The following is a 21,436-nucleotide window of genomic DNA, read 5'->3' as shown; positions in this document are numbered from 1 at the left end:
CACTATTCTCCCTACAAGTTATGTTTTTCTCAATACTTTTGCTATCGGACAATTGGTTCTCACTATTATCTGATGATTATGAAAGTATGGTTAGAGACGTCTTGTTGCGTACACCAAGGTACGGGCTATCTTTTCAACAAGCTGGTATCTATTTTCGACATTTTGTAAGGCTTGATTGACAAAGTATATTGGTTTTTGTTCTGAAAAATCTAGGATTAAGGCTGCTCCTATGGTTTCATGCGAGGTTGCTAAGTATACAATAATGGGTTGGGATGATACTGGTTTCACTAAAATTGGAGGTTCAGCTAGCATCTTTTTAATCATTGAAAAAGTTTGTTCACATTGTTCATTCCACTTGAAAGCTTATGCTTTTCTCAACATTTTTATTATTGGTTTTGATCTTTCGGCAACACCAGCAAAAATCTTGCTAAAGCAATTAACCTTTCGATTAATCTATGTACCTCTTTTAAATTGGTTGAGCTTTTCATCTCCAGGATTGCTTCATTCCCCATATTGGTTAACATAAACCCCAAAAACTTTCCATCTCTCACACCAAAAACACACTTCTTGGGATTTAGCCTTATATCATATTTTCTTATTCTCGCAAACACTTCTTCAAGATCTTTTACATGTTCTTCCACTTCACATAACTTAACAATCATGTCATCAATATACACTTCCACATTCCTCTAAATATGTTCCTTAAACACTTTATCCATCAACCTTTGATATGTTGCTCCTGTATTCTTCAATCGAAATGGCATGACTTTGTAACAATAATTAGCCATCTCAGTGGTAAAAGCTGTTTTGGTACATCTGGATCGTACATTTGTAATTGATTGTAACATGAATAAGCATCTAGGAAGATCATCATTGCTTGACCAGAAGCTCCACCCACCAACCTATCAATACTAGGCAAAGGATACGAATCTTTCGGACACACCTTATTTAAGTCTATGTAATCAATACACATTCTCCATTTCCCACTCGGTTTTTTAACTAGCACAACATTTTCCAACCAGGTTGTATATTGGATTTCTCGGATAAAACCAACTTGCAATAATTTTCCAGTTTCTTCAAAAGTTGCTTTTCATTTCTCTTCTCCCATTCTCTTTCTCTTCTGAGCTACCATATTCGCTTCTCGACATAAAGACAGTTTATGGAAAATAACATTAGGATCAATCTCAGGTATGTCTGTAGCCTTCCATGCAAACAAGTCCTTATTTCTCCTCAATGTTGTAATCAACCCACTCATCAACTCTTCAAGCATGCTACTTCCTCCAATATATATGCACTGCTTTTCATTTTATCCCAACTGAATAAGCGTTGGCTCTTCTCTCGATTCCATCTTTTCTTCATCATGCATCCTCAAATCTAAATCCACCATTGCAACCAAATTTCTTCTGTCCTCCCTTCTTCTCAGTATTATAGGTTCTTGAACCATCTTAAGGCTTTCCATGTAACATTCTCGTGCAACTCTTTCATCAACATAGATAGTTGCGATTTTTCCCCTTTCAGTTGGAAATTCCATAGCCAAGTGTGGTGTCGACACTATGGCTGCTAGCTTATTATTCAATGAAAACCTTTCCAAAAGAGCATTGTATAAAGTGCATGCCTCAACCACTAAGTATCTATTTTTGTTTGTTTTTGTTACATTTCCCATTCCAAACATTGTTTTCAAGTCTATGTACCATCTTGTATAAACTCTTTCACATGAGAACTCGATTATTTGTTCCCAGTATGGTGTCATATCCTCTTCCCTCAAGTTCAACTTTTGAAAAGTTTCCCAAAATAAGATATCAATAGAACTTCCTTGATCTACCATAGTCTTCAAAACTACATGCTCCGTTATCTCCACCGTTATCACCATCGGATCATCCTGTTTAGGATCAATGTTTTGAAAATCTTCATCAATAAATATTATTGGTGGCATACTTCTCTTCTTAAAAGTAGAATTTATGGTCCGAGAATTCCTCAAATGCTCCTGTCTAGCGGATGTTGACATTCCTCCTCCACCAAACCCTCCAAAAATGGTATTGATAAAACCTCTAATAGGTCTACACAGACTTCGTTCACGGCTGCTCCTCCTTTGAGGATTGTGATGTCTCCTCTCATCTCTCCTTTCCATCCTTTCTTCCCTCCCTTCATCCCTCCTTTCGAACCACTCCGCCTTTCTACCGATGTACCCCCTCCCTCTTAGTTATGGACTTCGTCTACTTCTCATTGCTCCATCTCTCACAAAACGTTTCAAATGTCCAACTTGAATTAACTCTTCTATTCGATATTTTAAAGCTATACAATCTTCCGTATAATGGCTATGATTTTTACGATATTGACAGTGTTTGCTTTGATCAGCTCGCTCTGGTGTTCTTGCCTTCCTAGGTGTTGGAATTATCTTTATAGCAATTGCTTCTTGTAATATTCGTTCTCTGTTGGTACTTAACGGTGTATAATATGGAAATTTTTGTCCACGAGGTCCTTCTTTAGCTCTTTTGTACTGTTGTCCCCCTTCCTTCTCATTATGCTTCGTCTCAATTCCGCCATCTATTCTTACTTGATTTCGAAAATCTCTCAACTCCTCCATCTGCGTAAACTTCGTTGCACATTGCCTCAATTCATCAAGATTAGTTGTCGATTGTTTACAAAGACTATCGAAAAATGGTCCCAACCTTACTTTTGGACTTAGATTGCGAATAAATAACCTCAGTGATTCCCCTTTCTCCTACCTTATATTGACCAGAGCAATTGAAGTTAAGTGATGTGTTCGACTCGTAGCAAATTGAGCTCCGAACTTATCAACTATTGTATCAAAACAATCAATAGATAACGACGGTAAACGAGTGAACCAACTTAATGTTGCCCCCTTTAAAGTTGTTGCAAACACTCAGCATAAAATAGCATCATTCCATGTATCATTCCAGGTGTTCCTGCCGATTGACCTAAAACGTCTTCGTGCATCTACGTCACTCTCACATCCAAAATCCCTGCGCTTGCACGGGCTTTTATGTCTGAAAACACAAAGAAAAAAAGCGCCCTAGAGGCCGTTTGCACTCCGACGCTCAAGTCAATCTTAAGGCTAGGAAACATCAAAATTATAACATAAGACTATAACTGTGTGTGTATTGAGCGACGTAAATGAAAAACGTACCTTACTAAGTCTGTTACTTCCCTTTATATAGGCTGAAACTAGGGTTTCCACTTTACCCAAAATGGGCTTTCTGAGGGGGGTGGGCCCAACACTATCGTTACCCACTCTTAGAATAACCTAGCACGTGGGGTTCCCTTACTGGAGTGCAACCTCTGACGGGACGACCACCTAGATGCCTCTTCGTGCCTCTGACCTCTTGGGTTGCCCGTCCTTGGAGCGCCCTAGCTGTTCACGTGTCATGCATGCAGGTCACCCCTGGAACATGACCCTCACAGGTCGCATCTTTCCAGTGGCTTTGTACTTGTGTTATGCCTAAACGCGTCATCCACTCCACACGCATGGACTCTCGTGACCTAGGCTTCTCCCTTACTAATAATTGGTGTGTGGTCTGGGATCCACCTCTCGTGGCCCGCTCGGTTGTTCGAGTCCCGATGTCCTTCCTCTCCACACTGCCTACTAGCACGTCGGTACATCCTGGTGACCGATGTCTGACCACACTTTAGTTCCTTAGCGCACGTGCTTCGTGAGATACTGGCCCACGCCGCTCGTGGGACCCCGCTTACGTGGCCCCAACATCACTAGTGGTCAACGACGCCCGAGGACTGGTCGGTACACAAAACCCCCAGTCTCGAGCTGTAACTTGTTTAGCGAAGAGACTAAGTTCTTGCCCTTGGTGACCTACGTGGCTTTGTATGACAGGACGGGAATAGTGCAGGAAAGTGACGTTTCTCTTAGCCTGTCCTAACTGCGCACACGTGTTTTGATCAACAGTCAGGGCTTAACGTCGCATACGCTTCCTTGTTTACTTTAGATGTTCGAAAACGTGCGCGTCCAATCACTCTTCTATCATTCTCTGAAACACCCTCGATTGCTTCGTCTACTTCCTCGAGCGCTCTCGCATTTTCCCTACAAACTCCAGAACCTTCATCCTCCTTGATCAAACGGTACGAACTTTAATTGTTGATCGCCCTTATCTATTGATTCTGATGCTTGATAACTGCCTGAGGCTGTTTAACTCCTTGTATTTTAAGCGTCCTCTGTTCCTTTTTTTTGGGTTTCCTTCGAATGTGGGTTTCCCTGAGTTAGGGTTCAAGAAACCCAGGACCCTCGAGGAACTGATTCTTGTTATCGTACTGTTATGTTTGCACATTCTGCCCATGTACATTCACATGTTTTATCCCTGTGTTTCCCAACCTCTTGTATTCTGAAATTTGAACGCAGGGATGGTTCTAAATGAGGAGAAATGGGCCAAGCTGGCTGGTATCCTTACTCGCCGTCAAGGGGTGTTTAGGGGTGCGAGCACCTCTAGCCCTCGCGCCGTCTCTTCTGCCACTATTGCGCCCTCGCCTACTCCCTCCATTCCTGTAGTCGCGATTTCTCTTGTCGTCGCCCAAGCATCTCCTGCTCCATTTCCTTACGAGAGAAAGGTAGTGGAGAGCGAATCTGATGAGGACTCCACTAAGGGGAAATCTTTAAAAGGATTAGGCCTACGATGGCGACGACCTCGCATTCCTCCACTGTATGTCGCCTGGCATCGCCCCGAGACCGAACGCCAAGCGCTCCCTCGTCCCTGACCTCTTCGCGCTTGAAGACGGTGGGACGAGTGCTCTTGCGGATCCACCTGCCCTCAAACTGCCCGCCATTCTGCAACATGCCCTCAAAGGCTTCCAACTAGAGATGACGGTGGACTCGGATGAGACCGCAGCGAGGGAAAGGCTGGGCCTCAACTTTGGAGCTCTTCTTGCCTAGTCCAATGCCCTCATAACTAGGCCTGAGGAGAGGGTGGTGCTGGTAGAGGCCAAGGCTAAGGAAGAGACGACCCTGCTGGCTTGTTCGTTTGCTACTTGCGAGACCGCACTGAAGCAGGAGTTGGCTAGCCTTTGCCAATTTGAAAAGGATTTCTCAAAACGACTTCATGACAAGTTCTAAGAGGCTGTCGAGCTGGAGGCAAAAATCCTGCCCCTGCGAATTCGAGTCTTTGAGTTGGAAGAGGTAGCTGAGGCATCCAAAGCCAAGATGGCAAGGCTTGAAGAAAGGTCCATCAATCGAGAAGTGCAACTGGGTCGTGTTGAGGCCTAGCTCCTCCAACAAGCCAAGAGGTTCGAAGAAGCTGAGGCTGAGCTGACCGGAGATGTTGTTGATGCTTACGACGCAGGGTTCGAGGATGCCCTCGCTCAGGTTTCCTGTGTGCACCCCGAGATGGACGCTTCACCCTTCACGGTATCAAACCGTGTTGTAAACGGGCAGATCGTTCCAAGGATTCTTCCTTTTTAGCTTGTACTTGGTTGTCAAACAAACAGTTTATTGTCCGCCTGCAATTTTACTTTTACTTCCTTAAGCTTAATTTGACTGAAAACTGCTCTTTATCTTACTCAACTGCTAACTCGTGGTGCCTGGCACCGTGATGCTTTTATTAGCGCCTTTTGGTACCCTGCCCTCGCTGTATAAATCTAGAAAATAGGAGGGTGTAACTATGAACCAGGCCGTTCAAACTTGGCGTTCTCACTCGGAGAAGGGAGGTGTGCTTGATGAATCCTACCTTTCCACTCACGAGACTTCGAATGCAAGGGACATAATTCCTTGGATGACCTCAGCTTTGCTCAAGGGCGAGGAGGATTTATCTGATGAACTATTTCGTTTGACCTTGGCGTTCTCACTCGAGGGGGGAGGTGTTCTCTACGAACCTACCTCTCCACTCACGAGACCTCTAACGCAAGGAAAACAAGTTCCTAACTGACCTCAGCTTCGCTCAAGGGTGAGGAGGATTTATCTAGTGAACTTTTCTGTTCAACTTTGGCGTTCTCACTCAAAGGGAAGGTGTTCTCTACGAACCTACCTTTCCACTCACGAGACCTCTAATGCAAGGAAAACAAGTTCCTAATTGACCTCAGCTTCGCTCAAGTGCGAGGAGGATTTATCTGGTGAACTTTTTCGTTCAACCTTGGCGTTCTCACTCGAGGGGGGAGGTGTTTTCTACGAACCTACCTTTCTGCTCACGAGACTTCTAACGCAAGGAAAACTAGTTCTTAACTGAATTGTACATAACTCGAGAAAATATTTCAATCGAAATTTATTGGGTGACCTCACTAAAAAACCCTTATAAGGGAAGAAGAGTGTCCCCTAATACAATGTACAACGTTACTGCTTAACTGAAATAAAACTTGAAGTCGGTCGCATTCCATGTGCGAGGAATCGGCCTCGTTTCAGCGTCTCAAGTCTGCATGCTTTGTTCCCGAGGACCTCTGTTACTCTGAAAGAACCAGTCCACACAGGGGAGATCTGACGTGAAACCAATGGGGCCGCCTTCTTCGGTACCTGGTTCTTTCCTTAGGTCCTTGCCATACTCTGCCCACTAAGCATATGAGTTTTTGAAACTGGTCCTGTTTTTGAACAAGGACTGAACTCATCGCCTGATCGATAACCACTAGATACAAACTAAGTGGCATGCTTGGCTGTGGTTTGCACAGGACTGGAGGGCTGGCTAAGTACTCCTTCAACTTGATGGACACCTTTTTACCCTCTTGGTAAGGGAGGCTGCCCCCTCCTCCAACTGGTGCAAATTCAAACAAGACAAACATGCGCCAACTCAGTGCGCACCTTTCCGGGTTTGCTTTTACACCGCGCTCAGTGAGCAAAAAACCTAGAAACTTCCCTGCTTCTATTCCGGACACACGCTTCTCGGGGTTCGACTTCAGCCTGTACTCAGCTATCTTTACGAACATACCTTCTAAGTCCATTAAGTGTCATTCCTTTGCCCTTTGGTGGACAGGTCGGACCTTGGCATTCATATCCTGCGCCGTTTGGTTAGGGGTGTTGCTAAGCTTGGAGACCTTTCCTCCAATCTCTCTTTCCCGTGTATCACCAAACGGATCAAGTCTGCTATCCTGGGCTATCTTTTTGCAGGCAATCTCTGCTTTGGTCCAGGCGGTTTCGGTGCAATTGACCTCGGGCTGGGCGACCTCCTCTGTGTACGGTGATCGTGTAGTGACCATGAATACCCCTCTCTTCGTTTTGAGGCTGTTCTCGTAACATCTCTTGACCTCCTTCTGATCTGACTTGATGGTAATCACCTTTCCTGCCAAGTCAGGAAGCTTCATCTTCATGTGTCTCGTCGACGGCACCGCCCCCAACCTATTCAGCGTAGGTCTACCCAACAACATGTTATATGCGAAGGAGGCATTGACGACGAGATACCTGATGTTCTCCGTACGGTACCCGGTACCATCCGTGAAAGTAGTGCCCAGCTCTAAGTATCCGCGCACCTCCATCTGGTCTCCCGCGAAACCGTACAGGCAGCCATCATAGGGCTTTAACATGTTAGGGGACAGTTGCAGCTTATTGAAAGTCGTCCAGATCATTACGTCTGCCGAGCTTCCCTGATCCACTAGCACACGGTGCACCTTCCTTCCTGCGGTTACCACTGAGATCACCACTGGGTCATTGTCATGGGGACAACATCTTGAAGGTCGGCCTTGGTGAAGACAAGTTCAACATCGAAAGCATCGTCGGCCCTTTCTGTTTCTACCGACATCACTGCTCGTGTGTATCTCCTCCGCTGAGAGGCGGTACAACCTCCTCCCGAAAAACGTCCCGCGATGGTGTGAATCTCACCGTGCACGGGTACTTCATGCCTCGAACCACCGCCTGTCACCGCCACGTCCTCAGTCCCCTGCTTTTCTTGCAAGTAATCCCTCAGGAAACCGTTCTTCACCAACTCATCTGGTTGGTGTCCCAGTGCCAAACAGTTGCGTATGGAATGGCTAAATGCTTAGTGGAACTCACACCAGGCGTTCTTATCGGTCTTGGGAGGTACCTTCAGCCTCTCCGCAACGTTGGGGATTGCGATGACGTCCTTCAATTCTACCACGAACTCGTGCCTTGGTGGAACGTTCTCCCTCTCACGCCCCCTGGTTTGAGGCTTCCTTGGTTGATAGGGTTGCTGCTTCGTGAGGGTTTTCTTCTTTGTCGTTGCCTCATGCACCCTTAGGGGTTGAGCTCGACCTGATGCACGCGGGCGTGTGGGAACCACACACGTGCGCTTCTCATTAACTTCCCCTTATGCCGCAATATGAGTCACCGCGCGACGCCTTATCTCGGCAAAGGTCTTAGGGTGGTTTCTGATAAGGGATTCACTGAAGGGGCCTGGCACAATGCCCTTCCTGAACACGTGCACCATCATCCTTTCGTCCTTGAGGTTCAACCTCACAACCTGTTCTCCAAAGCGATGGAGGAATTCCTTCAACGAATCTCCCTGATATTGTCTTATGTCAAAGAGATCATAAGAGATAGATGGGGGAGCCTGATTCGCGATGTATTGTGCCCTGAACAACTTTGTAAGCTGTGAGAATGACGTCACATGGCCATCAGGGAGGCTGATGAACCAGTCCATCGTTGTTCCTACTAGGGTGCTCATGAACAACTTGTATCTCACCGCATCGGAGCCCCCAACCAGCATCATCTGCATGTGGAAAGCCGTGAGATGGGCCTCTAGGTCCTCCGTACCAGTGAAGGAAACTTTGAGCCCTACAAGCGTGGCTGGTATTACGGCGTCCATGATTTCTTGTGAGAACAGCATCGGGAACTCCCTGGGCGGCGTCACAGGTTCTTGATCTTCCTCCTCACGTTCGCCTGTGTGGTTTTGCAAATCCCTGCGCAGTTCCTCATTCGAACGACGCAGTTCTTTGCTCGTTGCTCGCGACGCCACCAAATCAGCCTGGATGCGTTTTTGGTTTACTCTTGACACAACCATCTCTTCTTGAAGGGCCTGCATCGTCTCCATAACCTATTGGAGGGTGAGGCCTTCGCCCCTGTTTGGTGCAACAGGTCCCTGCCACGTACTTCTCATCTCCTGGATCTGTCTGGTTCTTGCTGGTGAGACAATATTTTGTATCGTGCCCCACGGTGGGCGCCAAATGTTCTTGTCGGTTGACCTAAAAGGTATTCGTGCATCTACGTCACTCTCACGTCCAGAATCCTTGCACTTGCACGTGCTTTTATGCCTGAAAACACAAAGACAAAGGGCGCCCTAGAGGCCGTTTGCACTCCAACGCTCAAGTCAATCTTAGGGCTAGGAAACACCAAAACTATAACGTAAGACTATAACTGTGTGTGTATTGGGCAACGCAAATGAATAGTGTACCTTACTAAGTTTGTTACTTCCCTTTATATAGATTGAAACTAGGGTTTCCACTTTACCCAAAATGGGCTTTCTGAGGGGGGTGGGCCCAGCACTGTTGTTACCCACTCTTAGGATAACCTAGCGCGTGGGGTTCCCTTACTAGAGTGCAACCTCTGACAGGACGACCACCTAGATGCCTCCTCGTGCACCTGATCTCTGGGGTCGCCGTCCTTGGAGCGCCCTAGTTATTAACGTGTCATGCATGCAGGTCACCCCTGGAACATGACCCTCACAGGTCGCATCTTTCCAGTGGCTTTGTATATGTGTTATGCCTAAACGCGTCATCCACTCCACACGCATGGACTCTCGTGACCTAGGCTTCTCCCTTACTGATAATTGGTTTGTGGTCTGGGATCCACCTCTCGTGGCCCGCTCGGTTGTTCGAGTCCCGATGTCCTTCCTCTCCACACTGCCTACTGGCACGTCGGTACATCCTGGTGACCGATGTCTGACCACACTTTAGTTCCTTGGCGCACGTGCTTCGCGAGATACTGGCCCATGCCGCTCGTGGGACCCCGCTTACGTGGCCCCAACATCACTAGTGGTCAACGACGCCCGAGGACTGGTCGGTACACAAAACCCCCAGTCTCGAGCTGTAACTTGTTTAGCGAAGAGACTAAGTTCTTGCCCTTGGTGACCTACGTGGCTTTGTATGAAAGGACGGGAATAGTGCAGGAAAGTGACGTTTCTCTTAGCCTGTCCTACCTGCGCACACGTGTTTTGATCAACAGTCAGGGCTTAACGGTGCATACGCTTCCTTGTTTACTTTAGATGTTCGAAAACGCGCGCGTCCAATCACTCTTCTATCATTCTCTGAAACACCCTTGATTGCTTCGTCTTCTTCCTCGAGCGCTCTCGCATTTTCCCTACAAACTCCAGAACCTTCATCGTACTTGATCAAACGGTACGAACTTTAATTGTTGATCGCCCTTATCTATTGATTCTGATGCTTGATAACTGCCTGAGGCTGTTTAACTCCTTGTATTTTTAAGCGTCCTCTGTTCCTTTTTTTTGGGTTTCCTTCGAATGTGGGTTTCCCTGAGTTAGGGTTCAAGAAACCCAGGACCCTCGAGGAACTGATTCTTGTTATCGTACTGTTATGTTTGCACTTTCTGCCCATGTACATTCACATGTTTTATCCCTGTGTTTCCTAACCTCTTGTATTCTGAAATTTGAACACAGGGATGGTTCTGAATGAGGAGAAATGGGCCAAGTTGGCTGGTATCCTTACTCGCCGTCAAGGGGTGTTTAGGGGTGCGAGCATCTTTCCAGTGGCTTTGTACTTGTGTTATGCCTAAACGCGTCATCCACTCCACACGTATTGACTCTCGTGACCTAGGTTTCTCCCTTACTGATAACTGGTGTGTGGTCTGGGATCCACCTCTCGTTGCCCAGCTCTGCTGTTTGAGTCCCGATGTCCCACCTCTCCACACTGCCTAGTGGCACGTCGGTACATCCTGGTGACCGATGTCTGACCACTCTTTGGTTCCTTGGCGCACGTACTTCGCGAGATACTGGCCCACGCCGCTCGTGAGACACCGCTTACATGGCCCCAATATCACTAGTGGTTAACAACGCCCGAGGACTGGTCGGTACACCAGGTATTCATAGTTGGATATTTCCAATTCTCGGGTAATGGAGTCTTTATGATCGCCTTAGAGAAGGGATGTCTTCTTACAAATGTTCCGGCAAACGTGCCAGATGTTTCCGTTGTCTTCTCTTTGTAGCTTCAAAACTTATTTCATTATATGTACTTTGATGGATACATGCTCTCGGTTGAACAATCTCAAATGATGCGTTTAAAACTATTTCTTCATTTGACCTTCGCCTCATGTATGCATTCTCAGTTGTCAACATGCTCAACTTTTCTTCATTACTTTTCTTCAGTGTTTAAAATTCTTCTTGCAATTGCATCAACATAACCATTGACATTGCATTTTGATTATCTTTCTGTCCTCTCGAATAATCTCCTCTTCGACTCATCATTCTTTACTTCTTTAGCTAACTTGCTTCTCGGCCCCACGGTGGGCGCCAAAATGTACTTACAGGGCATTAGAAACAATTAGTTTTCTTCTCCTCTTCTCGGTATCTCAGACACTCACTACTATCTTGGGCTTTTGGCTACAAGGTCCACTTGTTTGGGCTTGGGCTGGTTCTTGGTTGCCGAAGATGGACTCTCGTCTTGCTTGGTCGGGTTCCACTCTCGGCTTATGGGCTTAGGATAAACTCTCGGGTGGGTGGGTGTACCTACAAGGGGCTCCGATGATAAAGTCAAAATCAATTTGTTCAATTATTAGATAAAATCACTTTACTTACCTCTTAAGCAGATCATCTATTTATAGTGTTCACTTGTTAAGCTTTTGATTTAATTGGGCTTTTACTCTTCGCACCTTGCAATTATTTAATTTGGGTTTATTGTTTATTTATTTTAATTTAGTTTTTATTATGCCGACCTCTCGGCCTATCCAATACAATATATAATGCCATCTATGGATTATCATGATCAACATTGAATTTAACCATGTGAAAGGGAAAATCTTGATGATCATGATAACATTAAATTTAACCATGTGAAAGTGAAAATCTTGACTGTGAAATAGTTATTACAAGTTCACAAAATTTGTATTCTATGTTGTTATTTATTCAACAAGAATATCCTCCCTCTTTGTAAATTTTCCAAAACCATAAGAGAAAAAAAATAGGTGTTCTTTATGAATAGAAAAAAAAAACTATAACTTTGATCCTTTTTTTTAATCTTTTTTATGGCATAAGATGTAATGATATATGATAGTTGAGTTTTAGATTGTTAGCATAGTTAGGATTTCAAGGTGATGTAAACCAAAAATACATGAAGATGACCAAGGATGTTGTACTTGAAGGGTTATCTCAACAAGCAAAGAAAAACTTCATCATAAGGAGGAATGGACAAGGGCCAAAGCACTTGAAGTTGTTCCTATTAGTCTTCTTAAAATAATTAGCAAAATGTTGTAAATAAGTGGGCTCACATAAAGGTCCAAAGTAAAGAATAAACAAAAGTAGAGTAGGTTTTATGTAGAACATAAAAGGAAGGTGTAGATATAGATATAAGGGGTGCTAATGTACAAAGATAAGTCACACCTCCCATGTGAAGTCACACTTTCCATGTGACTTGTTTTTGGTGGCAATTTCAAATGAGTTTCATTTGAATTTTCCCACCTAAATTTCAGCCCTCTCACACTATAAATAGAGGTGCTATGCTCATGTAAATTCAGATTTGAAAATTGAAGTATTGTTACTATACACATTTGTGTGTGAGTGTGAAACTTGTTCTCCTTCTACTAGTCTTATCTTGTGAGTTTGGGAAGCTCTCAAGTGACGGCATCTTGCACTTATCTTGGATCAATCACCATCCAAGTGGCGTGTTCTTCCCTTCCATGGCTTCATTCACATAAGTTCTTCTTGCTTTCATCTTCCATTTCCATTTTCGCACCATACTTCAATTTCTATTCGGTTATGTTGTCTTGCTCTTCAATTCTACCTATTGTTCTTGTTGTTCTTGTGTTTCCTTTTCAATTCTGCACTTAATTCTTCATTTCAATCAATTCATTTGCTTTATATTATGTTTATATTCGATTTAATGTGTTGTTCTTGCTTTCCTTTCAATTTTCGCATTCTAATCTAGTTTCCTTTCGGTATTTTGTTGTGTAAGGAGATGACACTCATGTTCATGAGTTTGTTTCATCATTTGGAAGGCATTGAACTCCATTGATGTTTCCTTAAGCCTCCTTATTTTGTTCTTAAAGTGTCTCAAATTAATGAATCTCAAAATCAACTCACATCACAAGGTCTTAGATAAGATTTTTTGCTCCAAAAACAAAAACTTCCTTAGTGATATAAAATTCTATGTATATTTTTCGTGTAGAGAATTAACTCCAAAATGATCAATACATATGGTTTTTTCTCTTGGGTATAACAATTTTCTCCCACCTAAATATTGATTTTGCCTTAATCATAACTTTATTTAACATGACAACAAGAAAAAAGATTTCCTTGTATGCTTCGGCTAATCATCAAAGAGTTCTAAGAAAAAAAAAAAAACAACTCTCAACAATAATTTTTTCCTTCCTTAGATAATCAAAAACTTTGGTAGCAATTTCCAATTCAAAATCATTTCAAACTTATTACTAGTAGAGTTGTTTGTGAAGGTGCAATTGGCTCCATAATAGGGGTTGAATAAAGCCTGAACTTAAATCGCAAATTATAACCAATACAATTTAATAGAGTGAGAGTAGAGAGAGTAAACACAGATTTATACTAGTTCCACCCACAATTAGGGCTACGTCGAATCCTCTTAAGTAACCCGCTTAAGAGCCTTTACTAATAAAAGTATTCTTACAACTCTCCAAGCACACAAGTATACTTACACGTCTTCAAGTCACTCAATATTCTTACCCCTCAGTAGGTTACCAAGTATTATATACCTTTCCAGGAAATTAGCCTTAATCTCTCCCTAAGATCAAGACCTCTCAATACAATGAGAAAACACACTCTTTAGAGAGAGTAACAATGAACGATCACAAAGTATTCTTCACAATGTGTGACAAATTTATAATGGCTAACACACACCCCTTTCTTCTTCTTCTTCTTCTTTTTCTTCTTCTTCTTTATATAGCCTTTGGAATTAATTGTTGAAGTTATATTTGTTGGACGTTAGAAATGGAAACTCTTGCTCTAATTGAGTCTTTCGTGTCTTTATTATGTGAGGCAATTCAAATTGTTTCTATTCATACCTCAATTATGATTGTTGTAACATTAAGTCTCTTTACTCAAATATCTGATGTAATTTTCCAAGTTGTTTTTTTGTCTTCAATGCCCTATACACTCGTTATGGAAGCTTTTCGCTATGATAGAATTTGTGTGTCTTTAATGTGTTTTTGTGGCTTTGAATGCTTGTATCAACCTTGAATTATTTCTTCTTTTGTTCAAATGTGTATGTTGATACTTTAATTATTTATTCTGATCTTGAGTATCTTCAACAATGTCCTTCATTCTGATGTTGTTCATCATCTTCTTCTAATCAAATTCTATACAAAAAAACTTTTGCTTTGATTGTATATTGCACGCTGCAAGCTTGTAGAAACAATTCAAATTGTTTCCTTTAAATAAATTATGTGAACGTTAACCTTTTAATGCTTTGTGACTAATTATCTTTGTCACGTTGTTTTTCCATGAATGCAATAGACGTCTAGTTAGAAAATGTTTCCTTCGATAATCTTCATGTCATCTTCATTTGAAATTTCTTTTAAGCTCTTTGAATTGTTTCCTTTCTTGTGACTCATTTGAATGTTGATATATATTTTTCGAATAAGTTATGTGCCACATTCTTCACTTTATCACTTTACCGTTAGATGTTATATAGGAAATGTTCTCATATATGTCTTGAATGCATCTTTCTTTTGAATATATTTCTTTATATATTTTTCTTCTTAGTTGTTGCAATAACTTTATGAGGCTTTAAATTCTTCGCACAAATCTCGCTCTGCAACAACTTCGTTTCCATGTTGGACGCTCTAAAAGGAAACTTTGTATTTATTCTCCTTTGTGTCTTTTTGTTCCTAAAACACATTTAGAAACCTTTTGTGAATTTCAGTTATCATTATAATAAAGCATAGGTATCACTTAAACATTATATTTGATATTTCTAAATTATCCGAACCTTCCTATTTTAGAAATTCTACTATAAATGCATTTTCAAAAGAAAAATCTAAGTTTGTATAAGTTTTAATTGTTGATAGCAATCAAACTTAAATAACATTAATATACCAAATCATATTTTTGAAATCCATGGAATATTAAATTCAATTATCATTTAAACATATGAAAATCATGGAAACAATATCCTTTATATTTTTGAATTATCTAGACCTTCTATTTCAGGATTTTAACAAAATGCACTTTCAAATAGTTTTCAAGTTAACACAAGTTTTAAATGTTGAAGTATAATCAGATTTTAACTTGGATTTAATTTCTTAAAATGTTTTTTTAAATTTTTTTTAATACAGTGAATGTTTGTTTTTCAAAATCTTTCTAGTTAAAACATTATTTATTGAAGTTTTTTTTTTATCAAATTAATAAACTAGTTTTGATTAAATCTTTTATTTATATGAACTAATCATATCAAAACAAGTTTAGAAAACATTTTGGAATAATTATAGAATGTAAATACTAAGTTCGAAAACTTCCCTCTTATTTTATCGTCCAACACATTTAAGAAGCATGATCGTTTGTCACATTCAAATTGCATCATCATCTGATGTATTGAATGTTGGATTGTGTATAGGACTTTGTCCAAATTTTTCTTCTGGCGATTTTATTACTCAAATGCTTCTCTTTGAAAGTGTGAGCTTTTAAGTGTTTGACATCGTCTAACACTTTCATTTGTAGACAACTCCTATCACTTCATTGAACAATGTTTTGGCACTTTTGGCATACTCTACCACATTCACTCTTCACTTTGTATCTTCTGATACATTGACTATGAAAGTCATCATCTAATACATTGTATTGATAATATTTGACATGTTTTGTGAATGTCTATTCAACCATATCATATGTTTAGCTTACATGATCATCTAATAGGTTCAATCAACCCATAACGTCTAATGAATTTGCAGACTTAGTAGTTTTGTTAAATATCTTAACACATCGTATAGTTTTTGTTATCATCAAAACATATAGACTGACATATCATGATACCTTCAAGAGGGTGTAGGATTGTCTAGCATTGACTAGATAGTCTATTTACTTAACAATTTTACATGGTTTAACCATCCTTTTCAACACCTTTGATAAAAGACCATTAAAGATTCGATAGTTGTTTTCCTGGAAATAGCAAGTATGGAAGATCTCTTCTTGTTGAGCACTATAATTGTGAGAGATTCAAATTTAGAGTTGGGAGTATCACATGGGGTGGAGATGAGCAAGATGAGAAATATATAAGGAGAAAAAGTCATCAACTCATTATTTGAAGCTTTTGGGTTAAAAGTGGCGTCCGGTTCTGATATGTCCACTTGAAGAACCCAACAAGATGGGAGTCCCACATCGGATGAAGATGAACTAACTGAAGAGATTACATTGGATGGAGATGAGTTAGATGAGAATATTACTAACCAGAAGTGTTTTATCCCATCTAGAGGCAAACTTAGCATTTTACTCAGCTTGAACTGCCATCAGAAAAGTAACTTAACTCTTTAGCCAATAAATTTATATGAATAGTATGAGTAATGCTTAAAGATTGAATACTCATTAAGTTATTGTCTTTTTTAATGTACATTGAAGAACTAATTTAAAGAATTTTCTAATTATACAAATCTAATTAGTAAGATTTTTAATACTTTAAATTGATTTACTCTTTATGATTCAAAGGTTTATTATTGGTTTCATTTTAATTTTAAATTTTTTTTATAGATTAGGGTGCCAATGTGAGGTTTTAAACACTTTAAGACTTTGTAGAACTTGGAACATTTATGCATAATCTGCTCAGCCTATCCTCCTACTGCCCAACGAATTTTAGGCAGGGAGGAAATGTGTTTTACTTTGAAAGATTCTCTTAACAATTAGGTAGGTGTTGAGTGTATCAATGCTTTTTGAATTGGGCGTAGTGATTTTCATGAAAGTTGTATCCTTGGATGTTAAATTTATAATGGCTTGAAGTAATTTAAAAAGGAAGTTAAGAATTCTAGTTATAATTGCTTCAGTGAGCAAAGGTCAAGTTGTCAGTGTTAGTTAAAGTTGTTGCATTTCTTTAAAATTTTAAGCTAAGTATTTTTTTTAAACTCGACCTCTTCATAATTGTTGTAAGTTTTCCTCTAACTTTCTTAAGAGTTATATTTGAGCATGATTGGATGAGTAGTACTCGATATAAATTGTTATCTTTAACAATTGTCACATAATGAGCCTTGCCTTATAAGTTACTTTGAATTTTGAGGAAATATAATAAGTAAAAGGGCATAATATATGATGTAAAGAGTGTGTTGGCTATTATTGGTTTATTTTATTTAATGATATGTGATTGTATGACTTATTATGTGCTTGATGATGTACATTATGAGATGTAGAATTTGAAATGTATGATGAAGGATGAAATATGATTTAAGTTGGAATGCATATGAATAATAATATATGTTGAGTATGTTGTGATATACATGAATAAAATGTATGAAAATTGAGGTCACAAATCAAGGATGATATGTGAATTAGTTTTTGAATATATCATTTCTTTACTGAGTGTTTAAATCATATATATTAAAACCTTAGGTAGTGAGAAGCTGAAAAAACTTAGCTGTAAAAAGCTCTGTGTGTACCACCCCTTATATACTCTAGGATTTCCACTGTTTCTGCTAACTGCAATTAGGGTTACTGAAGGTGTGCCTTAGCGTTGCTATCACCCACTCTTAGGGCAATCTAGCGCGTGTGGCTCCCTTAATGGAGTGCAACCTCCGACGGGATGACCACCTGGGTACCAACTTGTGCACCTAATCTCTAGGGTCATTCGTCCTGGGAGTGCCCTAGCTGTTCACGTGCCATGCATGCAGTTTACCCCTGGAACGTAACCCTCATAGGTCATATCTCTTCCAGTGGCTCTTTACTCTTGTTACGCTTGAACGCGTCATCCACACCACATGCATGGACCCCTCGTGATCTAGGCTTCTCCCTAACTGATAACTGGTGTATGGTCTGGGATCCACCTCTCGTGGCCCAGCTCTGCTGTTCAAGTCACCGATGTCTGATCTCTCATCGCCCTCACTATATTGCCGAGGACACATCAGTACATCCTGGTGATCGATGCCTGACCACTCTTCGACACCTTGGCTCACGTGCCTCGCGAGACACTGGCCCACGCTGCTCGTGGGACCTAGCTTACGTGGCCCCATCATTACTAGTGGTCAATGACACCCGAGAGCTCTCTTTTAGTGGGTCTTATCTTGAGTGTTTGTGCACTTCAAGTGGTGGCTCTTCACCACTCATCTTGGAGTCTCTCACCACTCCAAGTGGCGTGACCACCATCATCATCCATAAGCTTCCTCTATCTCTTCATCTCTTCCTTCCTTACGCCATTTCCATTTCCTCTTATATTATTGTGTTCTTCTTTTTCCTTTTTGATTTTTCCATCTTGTTGCTTTCCATTATATGCTTTAATTTTGCAGCTCTTCATCATCATCACCATATAATTATGTTTTCTCTTTGCCCTCTAGAAGTGAACCTTCACACTTACTTAACCACTTGGTTAAGTTCGTGTCCAGTGAGAATCTTCTTTGGGTTTCTCACCATAATTGTTAATCTCAAAAACCATAAACAAAATGGAACCCTAAACCCTAAACCCTAAACCCTAAACCCTAAACCCTAGTCACACTTGCCATGTGAATGCAATGTGATTTATGTGCGCCAACTAGGTTTCCATGACTGACCTAGGGTTTAAAATAGGCCAAAATTGAGCCCAATTAAACCCTAGGTAGGTTTAGAAACCCTGACCCTAGTCTATTCAAGAAAAGAAAATCATATTCTAACTTTTAATAACTAGATGAAGGTCTAAAGAATGGAAACAATATCCCTCTAACGGTCTTTACTGAATTTCATTCTTCTTTGAGTCTTCTGATCCTTGCTCTAGTAGAGTTTGTGCCTGGACGGTTGGCATCAATTTTGGTTAATGGACACCCAATAAATGTTGGAGGTAAAAAATGAAGTAGTGAATTTGGAAAGTTTTAAGTTGATATTTTTGGAAGAATATTTGCTATAAAGTGTCAAGTATGCAAAGAAAGTTGAGTTTCCGGGAGCGGAGTAAAGGTATACAAAGATGAATGTTTATGCCACTAAGTTTGAAAACCTAACCAAATTATATACACAAGATACCTCTGAAGTTTGGAGAAGTAAGAAGTTTGAAGATGGTCTAGAGCATAAGTTGAAAAGGAATGCAACTCCTATGTCCATTAGAGGGTTCCCTACCTTGATGAGAAGGCTAAAATGGTGGAGAGGTTAGGAGGTGGTGGCAAAAGAATAGTCAAATCTCATGATGGAGGAAGCAAATTATATCATGTGGATCTAATCAAATTAAACAATAAAGGCATCAATATAATTAGTAGACCATATGAGAAAGTGGTTTAGCCTGGAGTTGTTGACATGATTTTATTTTGACTGGGACAAACACTTCAAAGTGAGATAGTTTGGTGTAAGGAGTGTGTCTTTGTAGTAGCTAATAGAGAGTTAAAAGTTTTGTATGATTATGGAATGACACATTTCTTTGTGTCAAGTTGTTATGTGGAAGAGTTGCATTTGCCTGATGGAGTTTCAATTTGAGTTATTAATTTTAACACTAGTTTTTGGATGTTATTAGTATCCTTTGCTTTTCTAGGATGATTGATAATTGTACCGACTAGTCCTCGGACATCGTTGACTACTAGTAATGGTGGGCCATGTAAGATGGGACCCACAAGCGGCATGGGCCACTGTCTCACAAGCAACATGCGCCAGGGAGCCGATGAGTGGTCAGACGTCGATCACCAGGATGTGCCGATGTGTCCTCAGCAACAGAGTAAGGCCGATGTGACATCGAGCATTGGTGATTCAAACAACAGAACTGAAGCCTTGAAGAGAAGGGTGGAGTACAAGTACAACTCTAATCTGAGACCTCGCCAGTTCCAGGTCGCCGACCTGGTGATGCGAAAGGCCCACACGTACCAGCTAGACAACAAGTTGTCCCCCAAGTGGACTGGTCCTTTCAGGGTGACAGAGGCCTTTGGGAATAGGGCATACATGCTTGAGACATTAGAGGGCGACGCGATTCCTCGTACTTGGAATGCGACCCACCTCAAGTTTTACTTCAGTTGAACTATTAGCATTGTACACAGTTTTTAGGGAACTGTAAAATGCAGTTACGAACCATTCACCTTGGTTAGAAGTCTTGAGATTGGGAAAGGTAGGTTCGTAGAGAACACCTTCCCCTCGAGTGAAAACGCCAAGGCTGAATAGTATGGTTCGCTAGTAAAATCCTCTCTTGCCTTTACGCGAAGATGAGGTCAGTTACGAACCGTTCACTTGGGTTAGAAGTCTCAGGACTAGGGAAGGTAGGCTCGCAGAAGACACCTCCCCCCATCCTCGAGTGAAAACGTCAAGGTGGAACAATAGGGTTCGCCAGTAAGGCCTTCCCTTGACTTCACATAGCAAGGGCGAGGTGAGTTATGAACCTTCCCCATGGGTTAGAGGTCTCAAAGGAGGGCATGAAGGTTCATGGAGAACGCTCCCCGCACCCCCCCACCCTTTTTTTGAGTGAGAACGCCGAGGGTAAGAAGTAAGGTTCGCCAGTTAAAATCCTCATCTGCCTCGGTGGGGTAAGGACGAGGTCAGTTATGAACCTTTCTCCTTGGGTTAGAAGTCTCAAGGGAAGGCATGACCATTCGTAGAGAACGCCTCCCCCTTTGAGTGAGAATGTCAGGGCTAGGAAGCACAGTTCACCAGTTAAATCCTCCCTTGACTTCATATAGCAAGGACAAGGTTAGTTGCGAGTTTCTCCTTGGGCTCGAAGTCTTAAGACTGGGTAGGATGGTTCGTAGAGAACGTCTCCCTATCTCGAGTGAGAGCGCCGTGATGGAGACAGTATGGTCCAATGGGCAAACCCTCCTCAACCTAGTGTGATCAGATTGAGGTCAGATACGAACTTCTCCTTGGGTTAGAAGACTCGAAGCGGGATAGTGCAGAGAGCGCCCCCCCCCCCCCCCGAGTGAGAACGCCAAGGCAAAGACAACACGGTTCATCAGCGGCATCAGCAAAGTATCTCCTTACCCATTGAAGTAGGAGCGAAGTCAGTTAGTGGATCTTTCTCTCTCTCTCTCTTGTCTTATAAGGCAGGATTGAAGAGCGACTATAAAGAATTCCCTCTTCTTTGTGTAATGAAGGTGAGGTCAGTTAAGGGTTTGTGTGCGCATCACCGCTACCTTAAGCCGCTAAAAAGAAGGTAATGTAGAACGGGTAGTGGACAGGCGCGCTACCTAGAGTATGGATGATCGTCAGATGCGTTGTTAGCAAAGGTTAGTGCGAGGCACGACAGTTAACGACCAAGACGAAGAAAGCAAATTAAA

At 41.6% G+C, this 21,436-nt stretch overlaps 1 protein-coding gene across 1 annotated transcript; it reads left to right on the top strand.

Moving 5' to 3' along the window:
- The first annotated feature begins 19,799 nt into the window (after positions 1 to 19,799).
- On the top strand, positions 19,800 to 20,189 carry LOC137817102 (uncharacterized). Its single transcript, XM_068620335.1, has one exon. It carries the CDS (start codon positions 19,800 to 19,802, stop codon positions 20,187 to 20,189), a length of 390 nt encoding a protein of 129 aa, XP_068476436.1.
- Positions 20,190 to 21,436: the final 1,247 nt, after the last annotated feature.

The sequence above is a fragment of the Phaseolus vulgaris genome, chromosome 10 (assembly GCF_000499845.2).
Source record: "Phaseolus vulgaris cultivar G19833 chromosome 10, P. vulgaris v2.0, whole genome shotgun sequence".
Lineage (NCBI taxonomy): Eukaryota > Viridiplantae > Streptophyta > Magnoliopsida > Fabales > Fabaceae > Phaseolus > Phaseolus vulgaris.
This window is presented reverse-complemented; position numbering and strand designations above follow the sequence as displayed.

Excerpts from the sequence above, each read along its gene's own strand:
- LOC137817102 (XM_068620335.1), top strand. The coding sequence starts at position 19,800 with ATGGGCCACTGTCTCACAAGCAACATGCGCCAGGGAGCCGATGAGTGG.